This window comes from Clupea harengus, chromosome 1 (assembly GCF_900700415.2).
Source record: "Clupea harengus chromosome 1, Ch_v2.0.2, whole genome shotgun sequence".
Classification (NCBI taxonomy): Eukaryota; Metazoa; Chordata; class Actinopteri; order Clupeiformes; family Clupeidae; genus Clupea; species Clupea harengus.
In genome coordinates, this window is record NC_045152.1 from 13,548,671 (window position 1) to 13,561,074 (window position 12,404).

General features: G+C 42.7%; 1 protein-coding gene and 1 long non-coding RNA gene across 2 annotated transcripts; both read right to left on the reverse strand.

Moving 5' to 3' along the window:
• Window positions 1–310: 310 nt before the first annotated feature.
• Window positions 311–1,199, reverse strand: LOC116220573. The gene is made up of 3 exons (XR_004163759.2): window positions 631–1,199; window positions 492–526; window positions 311–401 (listed from the first exon to the last, which is right to left on the reverse strand). It is a non-coding gene; the product is annotated as an uncharacterized LOC116220573 (long non-coding RNA).
• Window positions 1,200–8,371: 7,172 nt separating this feature from the next.
• Window positions 8,372–9,730, reverse strand: LOC116219978 (phenylethanolamine N-methyltransferase-like). The gene is made up of 3 exons (XM_031564594.1): window positions 9,725–9,730; window positions 9,494–9,595; window positions 8,372–8,686 (listed from the first exon to the last, which is right to left on the reverse strand). Exons 1-3 carry the CDS (start codon window positions 9,728–9,730, stop codon window positions 8,372–8,374), a joined length of 423 nt encoding a protein of 140 aa, XP_031420454.1.
• Between the last annotated feature and the right edge of the window lie 2,674 nt (window positions 9,731–12,404).

Below are 12,404 nucleotides of genomic sequence, written 5' to 3' on the forward strand. Positions count from 1 at the left end.
TCCTGTGGGTATAGACATAAATTATGAGGCTGGCACAAAATCAAAGTAGTATAGAAATTGAACTGAGGAATAATGTTTTGCATAACAGTTGGGAAAGAACATACCAGAGGAGCTGTGTTCTCCAAGAAACGGAAATCTGGTGATGAGATCCCAGAACATCTGTATATTTTTTATGGTTTGGGTACCTGAAAGATCATTCATTGTAATTAGAACTTGCCTACTCAAATGGTTTTATTTTTAGTCTTTACACTGTAATTCACTTACTTTTTATGGGGGGAAGGTGGGCAGACTGAATACTGTTGGACATGGTTGGGTCAAAGAAGACGAGCATGGTCTTTGTCGAAGCATCATTCTCAACACTGGCACAGGACAGTCTAGACAGGACAGTCTTTTGCCTATGCCTATGGTAACATAATCTGAACATCACACACTTAAAACTTCACACACATAATAGTAATGAACATGAGTTAATGAAGACATGCTATACTTACTGTCAGCATGGTCCAGGGGCAATCCAACTTCATGTCTGGGTGAGAAGAGGAAAAGTTTTTAGTTTAATTAAATGCTTACTCACTTCCAAAATGCCTATTTACTACCATGTCTACTGAATGATTAACACATCTCACTTACTGTTCTAGGAGCTAGTTCAGTTCCTTCACAAACATCACCTGCAATTTCATAGACGGGGATAGTTCTTCAACCATCCGTTCAGTGAGGCCCAGTAGTCTCCATCAATTTCCTGTTCTTTAAAACGAAAAATAAAACAAAAAACTTGTGTTGACAATGATACAACTCAATTATATGTACTTGATGGCTGGTTTCCTGTAATTTAACTAGATAGCCTGGTAATGAAGTAGTTACTGCCATATCATTCTGATTTTGCATTGCTGGCTGACGTTTGTAGCTAGCTAGTTAATGGCAACTCGCCATGCTAGCTAGCACGCTAAATTTAGTTAGCTTAACTTATCGGGAGCCGGGAGGACAGTGAATATCATTGAACAACAATAGTGGATACAAACTCAAAATCATATATTCTATAGTTGATTTTATTGTCAGCCTGACAAGGATGTAGAAAACTAATCTTAATGATGGATCCAGTAGGGTGACAGGATAGGATAGCTAGCTGCTGCTAAAATCATTCAGAGACAACGAATTTACAGATTCTAGCTAACAGCTGACCGGTTAACGCCCACTGACGTTTACGAAGAACGCCCCTTGTTTTTTACTTAAGGGGCATAATTTCTGGCTTTGATTTGCAGAAAACACGGGTAATGATTATGATTGAAATGAAAGGGATTAGGGTTGTGTGTCACTTACCGTTAAATCCAGTGAAGAATGAACGCCTTCAGAAAGATTCCATAAACGGTCGTTGAAGTTCAAATAACCCTCAGGTGCATGAAATAGCACCCTTTTTAGGCAAAAGGTTCTATCTCCTTGGCTAAGACCCCCATGGTTCTATATAGCACCCCCATGAACCCTTTTTTCTAAGAGTGTAGCTTGACCAAGTTCAGTACAATGTATGAACATGGAAGCACCTGGCCAGGGAAACAACCAAGGGCAACTGTCTGATCAAGGAAGAGGAGGAAGAAGAAGAGGAGCAAGGGTGGGTGTCCCAGGCCAGCGCGGGGGCAACATCACCATGTGTGCTGCCATTTCAGAGAATGGTTTAGTCACCCACATTCCCAGTCTTGGCCCAGAAGCTCCTGGTGTTCTTGGACCGCCTGCACTCCGATCTTATTCCTCTACATGAGAGGGGTTTGGTAGGGCTTCACTTGCCTACATTTGTCATTGTGTGGGACAATGTAAGCTTCCACCGTGGCCCGCTCATCAGGGCGTGGTTCACTGCCCATCAAAGAATGCTGATGGTGCTCTTATCACCTTACTCCCCATTCCTCAATCCTATCGAGTAGTTTTTTTCTGCATGGAGGTGGAGGGTCTATGAGCATCGGGCTCAAAACCAGAGGTCCCTACTCCAGGCAATGGATGCTGCTTGTGATGATGTCACAGCAGATCAGTGTAGGGGATGGTTGCAGCATGCACGCCGATTTCCCCCCCGTTGCATAGCAAGGGAGAACATCAGATGTGATGTCGATGAAAATCTGTGGCCAGACAGACAGGAGCGCGAGGATGAGCAGGAGAGTGAGGACGACAACTAGTGAAACTCCAGCTTTGCTTTACTTTCTTACTGTACGTGTTGTTAGTGTAAGCTATACATCATTTTAGTTTTGATGTGCTTATTGTATGACAGTATATTGTACTGTATACATTTTCTGTTACTGTAACCACAATGTATGGCAATTACTGTAACAATTTCCATGGCAGTATGCGTGCAATATGTGATGTGAAACCTTGTAGGCTTCTCTTGAATTACAGTAATCTTTTTTCTGTTTGATACACATAGTATTCTGGAAAGAAAACATCTACTGCAGTAACCATTGAGTGTCAAAGGACTGAGCCAAGATTGAAATGTGCACATGAGGGATATTTCTATGGTCCACTGAGATACTGACAAAACATCTAAACATTTTGACCTGCAGTGTTTAAACAATGCCAAAGGGACTTTTCATTTTGGGGGCACTGACTATTTGTATGAGAAAAGGATTTAGTTTTGACTGATGAGTTGTCTGTTTTGGGAGAGATATGACCTTTTGCAGGTGTGCCATGGTGTTTTGCTCAACCATCTAGGTTATTTTGGCAAATGTATTTAAAGCTTTGAGAATGTCCTTTTTTTTCGAGAGATGAGCCACAGCAATCGAGAAGGAACTTTTCATTTTGGGGGCACTGACTATTTATATGAGAAAATGATTAGGTTTTGAAGCTTGAGTTAACTGTTTTGGGTGAGATATGACCTTTTGAAGGTGATCTATGTAGTTGTGCTGAACCATATAGGCTATTTTGCCAAACGACTTAGAGCTTTGAGAATGTAATTTCTGTTTCAAGAATTGAGCCAAAGCAATGGAGAAAAACTGTAATAGGCTAAATATAGGCCTATGGTTTATTTTGACAAAGCACAAATCTTGTGGGCTATATATTCCTTACTCCACTTTTATCGTTAATGTATTTAATATTTTTCTTTCTATTTAACATGATTTTTCTCTCTCTAATGGTACTGTGTTCCCCAATCTCTTCCACTTTCTGCACCAACTTGTGAGCTAGGCCTAGGCCCTCCTAAATGAGGGCCACGATACACGCCTCCACCCACCCCCTTCAAGGAAGAGAGGAAAAACAGGGAAGCTTAGATAAATTGAATTAGAAACGACTGCCATGGTAAAACGCTCCAATGATTCTAACTACTTAGGCTTACATGACGGGGCCCTGGTCTGCTTTAGTCCTTTAAAGGAAACAGTCACACTGATCACCTGCCATTGGTTTATACTAGGGGTTTTCAACCGGGGGTTCGCGACGGCATTGCAGGGGGTCCGCACCATGAGCCTATGTTGATCAGTTCGTCATTGACTTTTTTTATTTTCATAAATATAACTGGGCCTGTAGACATATTTATGTTAATCTAAATAGTCTGAATAGCCAAGTCGCATTCCCAAAAATACTGATGTAGACCCATATTCAGCAAAGAAATGACAGCCTCTGTCTTTACACCTACGATAAAGCCACATTGATTTTAAAATAGCCTGTTCGATTAGGCTATTAACCTTTGTAAATGAATGAAATCTGGAATCCTAATCTAGTTCATCATAATGAACTTTGGTTCATTGACAAAAGTAAAAGTGTAATTTTGGTTAATATACAACAATCCTGCTGCTTGAAATATCCCTTAGGACACCATTCTAGAGAAGGTTACAAGAAGAACAATAACAACATTAACAACAATAATAGTAATAATGAATGAAATTAAATGGTCTACATTTATTGTACCTTGCTTTGGGTTTAAGACTGGGAGTGTCACAGAGGTAAAGCTGTTATTGCATCATGAAAAAATGTGGTGTGACTGCAGATCTGTGTGTGACATGCGGTAATGATTGAAAACCTACGTGTGAAGTTCTTAGTACTGTCACCTGCAGAATGAACTGTATGTGTATCAGGTTGCATACGACCTGTAGTGGCAAAGTAGTCAAACATCATTTCACTGTCACATTTCTGTTTGAAATGGAACTCTCCACTCCGTATTCTAATCTGCACTAAACATTCTGTTCCACGCACATGAGCCCAGGGCCTGAACCCCCTTAGGGCACAATTGTGACAAGGGCACATAAGGCGGGCGGATTAGGCATTCAAACCGTAGTACCCGGTATGATTGTCCCCCCCCTCACATTTAAAACACAAATCCCCATGCTTGTCTGTAGATGTGTAATGTATGTCAGGCCTGTAAATCCAGGAAAATCCAATTGCCCAAAGTTAGTGACACGTGGAAATGAGATAAGGAATGGCCACAAGTTAATAAGGCGTGGCAGCTCCCTTCCTCATAGATCCCATTGGCGAAGGAGCGATATTAGTTAGATTCGCATTTCATAGGGAGATAGTTCTTAGCGCTCGCCAAGATCCGTTATTCCATCATGATGAGTTCTTGTATGAGAGCTAACGATTCAGCCGACAAGGAATAATGTATTTACAAGACCTTCTCGAGCCATTTATTGCAAACACCACAGCCGAGCATTGACTGTCTCACAGACTCTATGCATAACTTTCCGTATTTTTGCGAGTGGTACATTTTTGAAGTGTCGGCGATGTGGAGAACAAAGCACTCATAATTATATGACAGTGTTATTAGTACACCATAGCATATAATTATTGTAGAAAATAATTAAGGTGGACTCATGATAAGAATCGAGAGAAATACACACAATTTCTTTTCACTGCTTAAATGTATTGAATTTCTTATTAATACATTTACATTTAATCATTTAGCAGACGCTTTTATTCAAAGCGACTTACAAGGAAATGTAAAAGTACACTTGGTAAGGAGAATCGAACTAGCAACCTTGCTATTACTAAACAACTCAGCGGTGGCGGTGTTGGATTTTGCCATGATTATGGTCTTGTATTCTTCATAAGCTTTCATGATCATCTCCTGCTCGCCAGCGGGAAAAAAAAGAGGCTCTTACTTTGAGTTAAGTAGCCATTGTACCGTTAGAATCATGGTTTTGCCCCAAACCAGAGGCCCCTGTGAGATGGAGGCGCTGTCATGGAAATCAACAGAGCGGCGCTGCCTCTGGGGGTAACCTGGGTAACAGTGCTGTAAATAGGAAGAGAAAAGGATCAGTTGGTGGAGCAGCTCAGAATAGTTTTAATTTTAACTTTTGCTCCTATTGAAGCAATCTGATGTGTGAACAATCTGACAAACATTTTATTAAAACATCTGTGACAAACATATTAGGCTACAACTACAGCCAAACCTTGCCATTACTTCCATTCCAGACTATCTCAAATCTAGGGTTAGGTAGGTTACAACCCCTGACAGCACTAAATATATACAAAGGACTAAAAAGCCTGCACACACACACACACAGACACACGGACACACACATACACACACACATACACACACACATACACACACACATACAAACTGGAAGTCATGATATTATATTGTTATGTGCTCCTTAAATGTACTGCATATGTACAATTTGACCTTGACCCTTGGTCATTTTGTAATTACCTCAAAGTAGAAGCCGTCATAAAGACAGCCACACTGTTCCACAGGGACACAGCGCCCCCCGCTCCTCACAAATCCATCATCACAGAAACAGCCCTCAGCACAGGTCCTGTCACAGCTGGCATCAATGCTGCTGGCACAGGTGTGCCCACACTCTGTGCCACACAGGTCGTAGTGGCTATTTTCTGGACACTCCATTTCTGTTGATGTGTGTAATGGCTTTGTTACTTTTTAGACATAATAATCAACATTGCAGCTTTAAAGCTGAAAGGTGCAGTCCCTGATTCTAACCAACACTGATGGTTGGAGATAGACATTTACATTTAGCCATCTAGCAGACGCTTTATCCAAGCGACGTACAACAGTCAACAGTCAACAGTCAAGCTACGAGCAATAGAGACCTAGTGTAACAATAAATATTATTTTACATAAGAAATAAAAAAGTGCAGGAATGTAACTAACTACTGTAAGTGCGAGTTAAGTACTAGTTAGACATATTAGCATTTCAACTGGACCCCTCTGCCTGGTATTTCCTCTCAGGCGCCCACAATCACACCTTGACCCCCAGACACACATACCACCTCAAACTCCCCCCAAACAGACATGTCGTCCACATCCTCTAAAGAGAGACATCAAACACATACATACATCACATAACCCCCACATACTTAATTACCCCCCCCCCCCTTGCCAAAAGGTTCTGAGTAGCCCACACCCTAACATTTCCTCCAGACGGATATATTTACATTTAGTCATTTAGCAGACGCTTTTGTCCAAAGCGACGTACAAGGGAGAGAACAGTCAAGCTACGAGCAATAGAACCTGGTGTAACAATAAATACTACTTTACATAAGAAATATAGCAAAATGAAGTAAAAAAGAAAAAGAAGTGCAGAAATGTAACTGCTGTAATTGCAAGTTACGCACTAGTCGAAGTGCCTGTAGATAACTGAATTATGCCATTGTGTTGATATGTTAATTCTACCTTATAACCTACGTATTTCTGTAAGATGACTTTCTTTGTGACATTTGACCGTGCTGAATAAACTGGTTCTTTTGCTAAGCCGTCTTCCACAAATCTCTTACTCTGAACAAGCTAACTTGAACCAAGGAACCGACTTTGGCATTTTCATCAAGGAGTTTGCCAAGAACAGCATTCTGTTTTTAGATTGATAGGGGCTGACGCCATGTAGTCTGCATATGAGTAAGAGTTATATGCGTAAGGAGAGGAACCTTCTGCAGAGGTGATAAAAGGGTCGAACTGTGCTTGTTCGACCCTGCGAAAACTGATATCCTTGCATTTCAGAAAGCGTGGTAGTTAGGATGACACAAAAGGACTTTTAGTCGAGCGTGGCTTTTCTTGCTGACATTAGAAACATTTATGGCGTCAGAGTTACAAGTAGATAAATCTTAAGTATATAAACCCTGTGCAATGTTAGTGAAATTGCTTCACTTTCATCCTTGTGCTGTGAGTGAGCCAGATTGCAATTGTTACTGAATAAATATACTGATCTACAGCTCCGGGGTCCTGAGATAACTTGAGTGAATTTTCACCTAACCCTGGGTTAATACAGTCTCTCCAATTTCACGCAACCTCACATGTACACTACAATCACATACACACCACAGACTTCAAACACACTATCACACATTCACTTGCAACCTTGATCACCTCACAAACACACCCTTTTACCAGAGGCCCACAGTTTCATTATACACACAAACACACACCACCCAAAAGGGTCATGAACATATGAACTACCATTACGGAGGTCCGAGGTACACACTTCAAGAGTCCGTAGTGCTACAGTGGAGCATTGAAATGGGGTTGAGACCCCTTGTTGAGTTTATCACTATGAAGAGATGATCAAATTAAATAATTATTTGCAGGACACATTTGACAGTACTAATCCTTGTGCTCCACACACATGAGGCATACTGGTTTAAACACCTGACTGAGCACATCTTCACCTCATGAATAACGAACAGGAATGTGGTGTGGGCACATCACTCCTCTCCGCACCTCTCCCACTAATTACCTCATTAGATCTGTTGGCATTACCCTACAGATGTCAGTCACAGCTGTTAAAGGTATGAGAGGAACTGAGACATTCAGACCAAAGCAGATACCTCTGGCATCACTAAACAAGTTCTGAGGAAATCTATTGACTTCAGCTGAGGCTGTGTAGGAGATGTGAACAGTTGGAAGTTTTAACTCATCTTAGCCATATCCTTAGATAATGTCATGTATTCCTCTATGGCGCAAATGCTTGTATTGTCAATAGTAATTGACAATAGTGCAAGTATTGCTTTTATCTCTTCTACCAGGTTTGGGAATAAGGTTAGAGCTCATTGTCAACAGCATAGATACACAACAAAGTAGCTGAAACAATTGCTTTGAAGAAATATTTGTTTATTTGGGGATTGTAAAAGAAAGCTATATATAATTGCTTATTATATGCGCTTGCTCTAAGGGGATTCAGGCCCTGCGCTCTGTAAAGTGCCTTGAGACCATTTAATTGTTTTGGCGGTATATAAATAAAATTGATTTGGTAAATAAATATTTGTTTTATTTGGTGTTGGAAGGTTCCTGGAGGAGGCAAAGGATTTGGAAAGTAGGTAGGCTTTTTCCCGCTGGATTTGATTGGGATGTTAAGGCTGTAATTAAGAGTTCAGTTTTAGAACTTGCACCTTATAATATCCCTCAGTGCTTAGTTGTTACGCCTGCACAGATAAAAAGTACAAATTGTGTACGGTCTGGCTACAGTTTTCTGGCTTTGACGAAGAACACCCCAGTCACGTCATCCACGCCCACACTCATGTCAGTCGGCAGGGTGTAGATGCTGAGCTGCAGCAGCTGGTAGCCGCTCTCTCTCAGGCTGGCACACAACTGGACCTTGTCCAGGGGCACTACAGGGATCCGCAGCCCCGGGGCCCCCAGGTAGTAGCTCTCCCCCAGGGCGCCGATGAGCAGAAGGTGCCCCCCTGGACGCAGCAGCGAGGACATGTGCCCCAGAGCCCGCGTGAACGCCGCCAGGTCTGGACTCACGCTCTCCAGGCAGAAGCAGGACACCAGTGTCACGACTTGGGATCACCAGATACTCTGCCCTTGTTCGGCCGTCTGTGTGTCTCCGGCCACCTGACCCTTCGCTCCTGTCCAGCCTTCTGCCCGGCTCCTACCTGCCCGCCTTCCTTGCCCTGGACCCCCTCCACCCACCCTATGTGGACATTTTGGTTGACTTTGGGCCGTCTGGGATCCGGCCCTTAGAGAGGGGGTACTGTCACGAGTTGGGACCTCCGGGCCTCTAGAGGCCGCAACTAGAGGCTTTTGGTGTGGTTATGTCTGTACATGTGCTTTGGTTGACTACCTGTGTCTGTTTCCCTTCCATTGTTTCCACCTGTCTGCTTGTTAGTTAATTGGTCACATGACCAATTAAGAGTTGTATTTATACCCGGTTGTTTTTGGTGTTCTTTTCGGTGACTTACTCGTTTGTGTTCTGGTCAGTACTGGCGTCTAGCTTTCATGTTTCTTGTTTCAGGTGTCGAGTCTCTCAGGGCTCTGTAATCTCTCAAGGCTCTCAAGTCTCAAGTTTGCTAGTTCCAGTTTTATTGTCTAAGTCATAGTCTTTGTTAATCTCTTGTTTTTCCTAGTCTTGTTAGAATCAACTTCTCTGTTTTTGCTCTCTGTTTTTGACTGTCTTCTGAGCGTTTGGATTATTCCTTTTTGTGTTTTTGGATTTTCCCTGTTATGGAGAAGTGATTAAAAAGACAACAATTCCTGCAAGCATCTAGCACTTGGGTCCTACTTCCTGCATTAGCTCAGTGAGCTTCTCTCTGGACCAGTGGCCAGGGTTCGCTTCCTGAGCCCGGCCCTGACAACCAGGCAGTCGGCCCCGCAGGTCGGCACAGCGCCTGTGGTCAAAGGGCATTGGTGGTGCACATCAATGGGAAGGACGTCACTCACCACGGAGCGCAGACGTGCAGCCTTCTCACCGGACGCCACACACACACACACACCCACACACACACACACACAGCTTACTGTCATGGGTAAGATGCCACACACACACAGCGTACTGTCATGGGTAAGATGCCACACACACACACAGCTTACTGTCATGGGTAAGATGCCACACACACACAGACACACACACACACACACACACACACAGTGTACTTTCATGGGTAAGATGCCACACACACACACACACCCACACACACACACACACACAGCTTACTGTCATGGGTAAGATGCCACACACACACAGCGTACTGTCATGGGTAAGATGCCACACACACACACAGCTTACTGTCATGGGTAAGATGCCACACACACACAGCGTACTGTCATGGGTAAGATGACACACACACACACACACACACACACAGCGTACTGCCATGGGTAAGATGCCACCGAGTTCAGAGGAAGGGTGGGGATGAGGGCCTGAGGAAAAACAAATTGTCAACCTAGTGGAACAATACATCTCTGGAATGTTCCACTAGGTTGAGAAAAGAAAAGAAAAGTCAACCTAGTGGAATAATGCATCTCTGGAATGTTGAGACATAAATTGTAAACACCTGAACCACACCTAATTACTGCAGAGTAGTATCTGCCATCTAGGCCATCTGTGTTTTACAATCCAAAGATTCTCGGCCTGCAACGTTTTTTTGCTCGGCAACACACTGTCAGCAAAGGTGTGTGTTTGTGAACATGCCCTGGTGTAAGAACACAGTGAAGCAGTGTGGGTGTGTGGTCACAGAGTCAGCAGAGGGGGGGGGGGGGGAGAGAGAGGATGAGGGGGAGAGAGAGAGAGATGGACGGACAAGTACAGATGCAAACAGAGATGATTAGGTAGCAGAGGCAGGTTTAATCAGAGGAAAAAGAGACGGAGACTGAGAACACATTTAGCCCACAGGTAAAAGCAACAAATGGATTAGATAAGGAAGCTCTTAGCTTGACTGTTCTCTCCCTTGTACGTCGCTTTGGACAAAAGCGTCTGCTAAATGACTAAATGTAAATGTAAATGGAAGCACACACACACATGTAAACCTGTTCTTATTCTTTTTTGCCTCACCCACCAAAGACAGGTGAGTTTCAGTTTTTTTCCAGCAAGAGAAGTAAAAACGTAATGCTACCACTAAATGGCTTGAGACTGAAAGAGTGTTCTTGCTCTGAGACTGAAAGAGTGTTCATGCTCTGAGACTTGCCTAGAGTCATCAGACAGGCTGAAAGAGTGTTCATGTTGTCTTGTCAGACTTCTATGTGATGAGGGAATACAGCAGAGTTCACTGGCGCACAGTTTTTGCTGCTTTGCTATTGTAAGTGGGCCTTGTACGAAATTATTCAAATAAAGACTTGATTTCACACACGACTGATCCTGGAGAGTGTTTTTACATTTTAAATGACATTTATACATGAAAGGATGTTTGAAATTCTTTGATGGTTCCTCATCTTAGAAAGGTCCACTGGATTTCCTTCAGATCAGGACTGATCCAGTTCTGGTAGCAGAGAATAAACTGGATCTGTGTAGAACTATCCGTCACAGCAAGAGTTTATCTTCCTTCAATGTGGCTGTATCTTTGTATATTCATCAGTACCAGTGATGTTTCAGATCATCACAGACATGTCAAGTGGTTGGTTGAGAGATTGGCTTGCTGCATGTCAGGAACATTGACATTGACTGATCTGCAGTTTCACCATGAAAGATACAGTCATGATTATTGAGTGTTTTCTCTCTCTCTCTCTCTCTCTCTCTCTCTCTCACACACACACTTCTCTTTCTGCTTTCTCTTTTATAAAATGTTAAATTCGAGGTTATTCCTTAAATCAGTGTGATTGACTGCAGTGCCCTGATTAGAAACAGTTCTCTATATCTGTTTGCCTTAGGGCCTGTGGTAGAAACACACACGCACACACACACACACACACACACACACACACACACACACACACACACAACATTCAGATGACTAGCAGTGGTTTTGTCACGCTTCTTTTGACACGAAACAAGGCTGTCACCGCCTGAGGAAGAGAAAGCTATTATTTAACCTGAATTTCAAAGCCTCCATCTCCACCCTTAAGTGCAACCATAACAAAGGCAACCGAGCCCTATCATGCCGGATAGGTATGTGTGTGGGAGGCCACTGGCAGCCTGCAATCTGCTGGGAGGAAGAGGTTCAACAGTTTAACAGCAAATGGCTGTTTCTATAGTCTCCGTAGATGAAGTTTCCATTTCTGTTTCTATAGAAAATAACTGTTGAAATTCTACTGTTTATGTACACCTATTGAGGTAAACAGACTCAGGTCTATCTGTAGGGTTCCCTTCCATGTAGTCAGACACTTATAATTACATTACGAGCCTGTCAGTGGCGGAAAAAAAGCACCGACTTTGACACGGATGCATACCCCATAGGATGATATTGTTTAGTCTTTTTGTGGTTGCCGGTTATAGCGTATAACTCGACACTGGACTGATTGCGATTTTGTCCCCAGTTCAAATTTGGACCCAAAAAGATGGTGAAATAGGGCCCATGTTGATAAATCCCGTTTCCCTTTAGACGCTCTTTGAGGAAGTGAGGAGCATCCTTTGTGGAAGCGTTTGTCAAACCAATAAAACGCTTTCATGTGCTTGAACTGCCACCAAATATACCAACTTTAATGAAACATAGATGATTCTGTTGCCAACAGGATCATGTTTGAAAAAAACAATATTATTTATGAGAACAGCAAATTACCACACCTCGTAAGCAAGATTTGTTAATGGAGAATTCTCCGTACTTTAGTGAATTTGAAC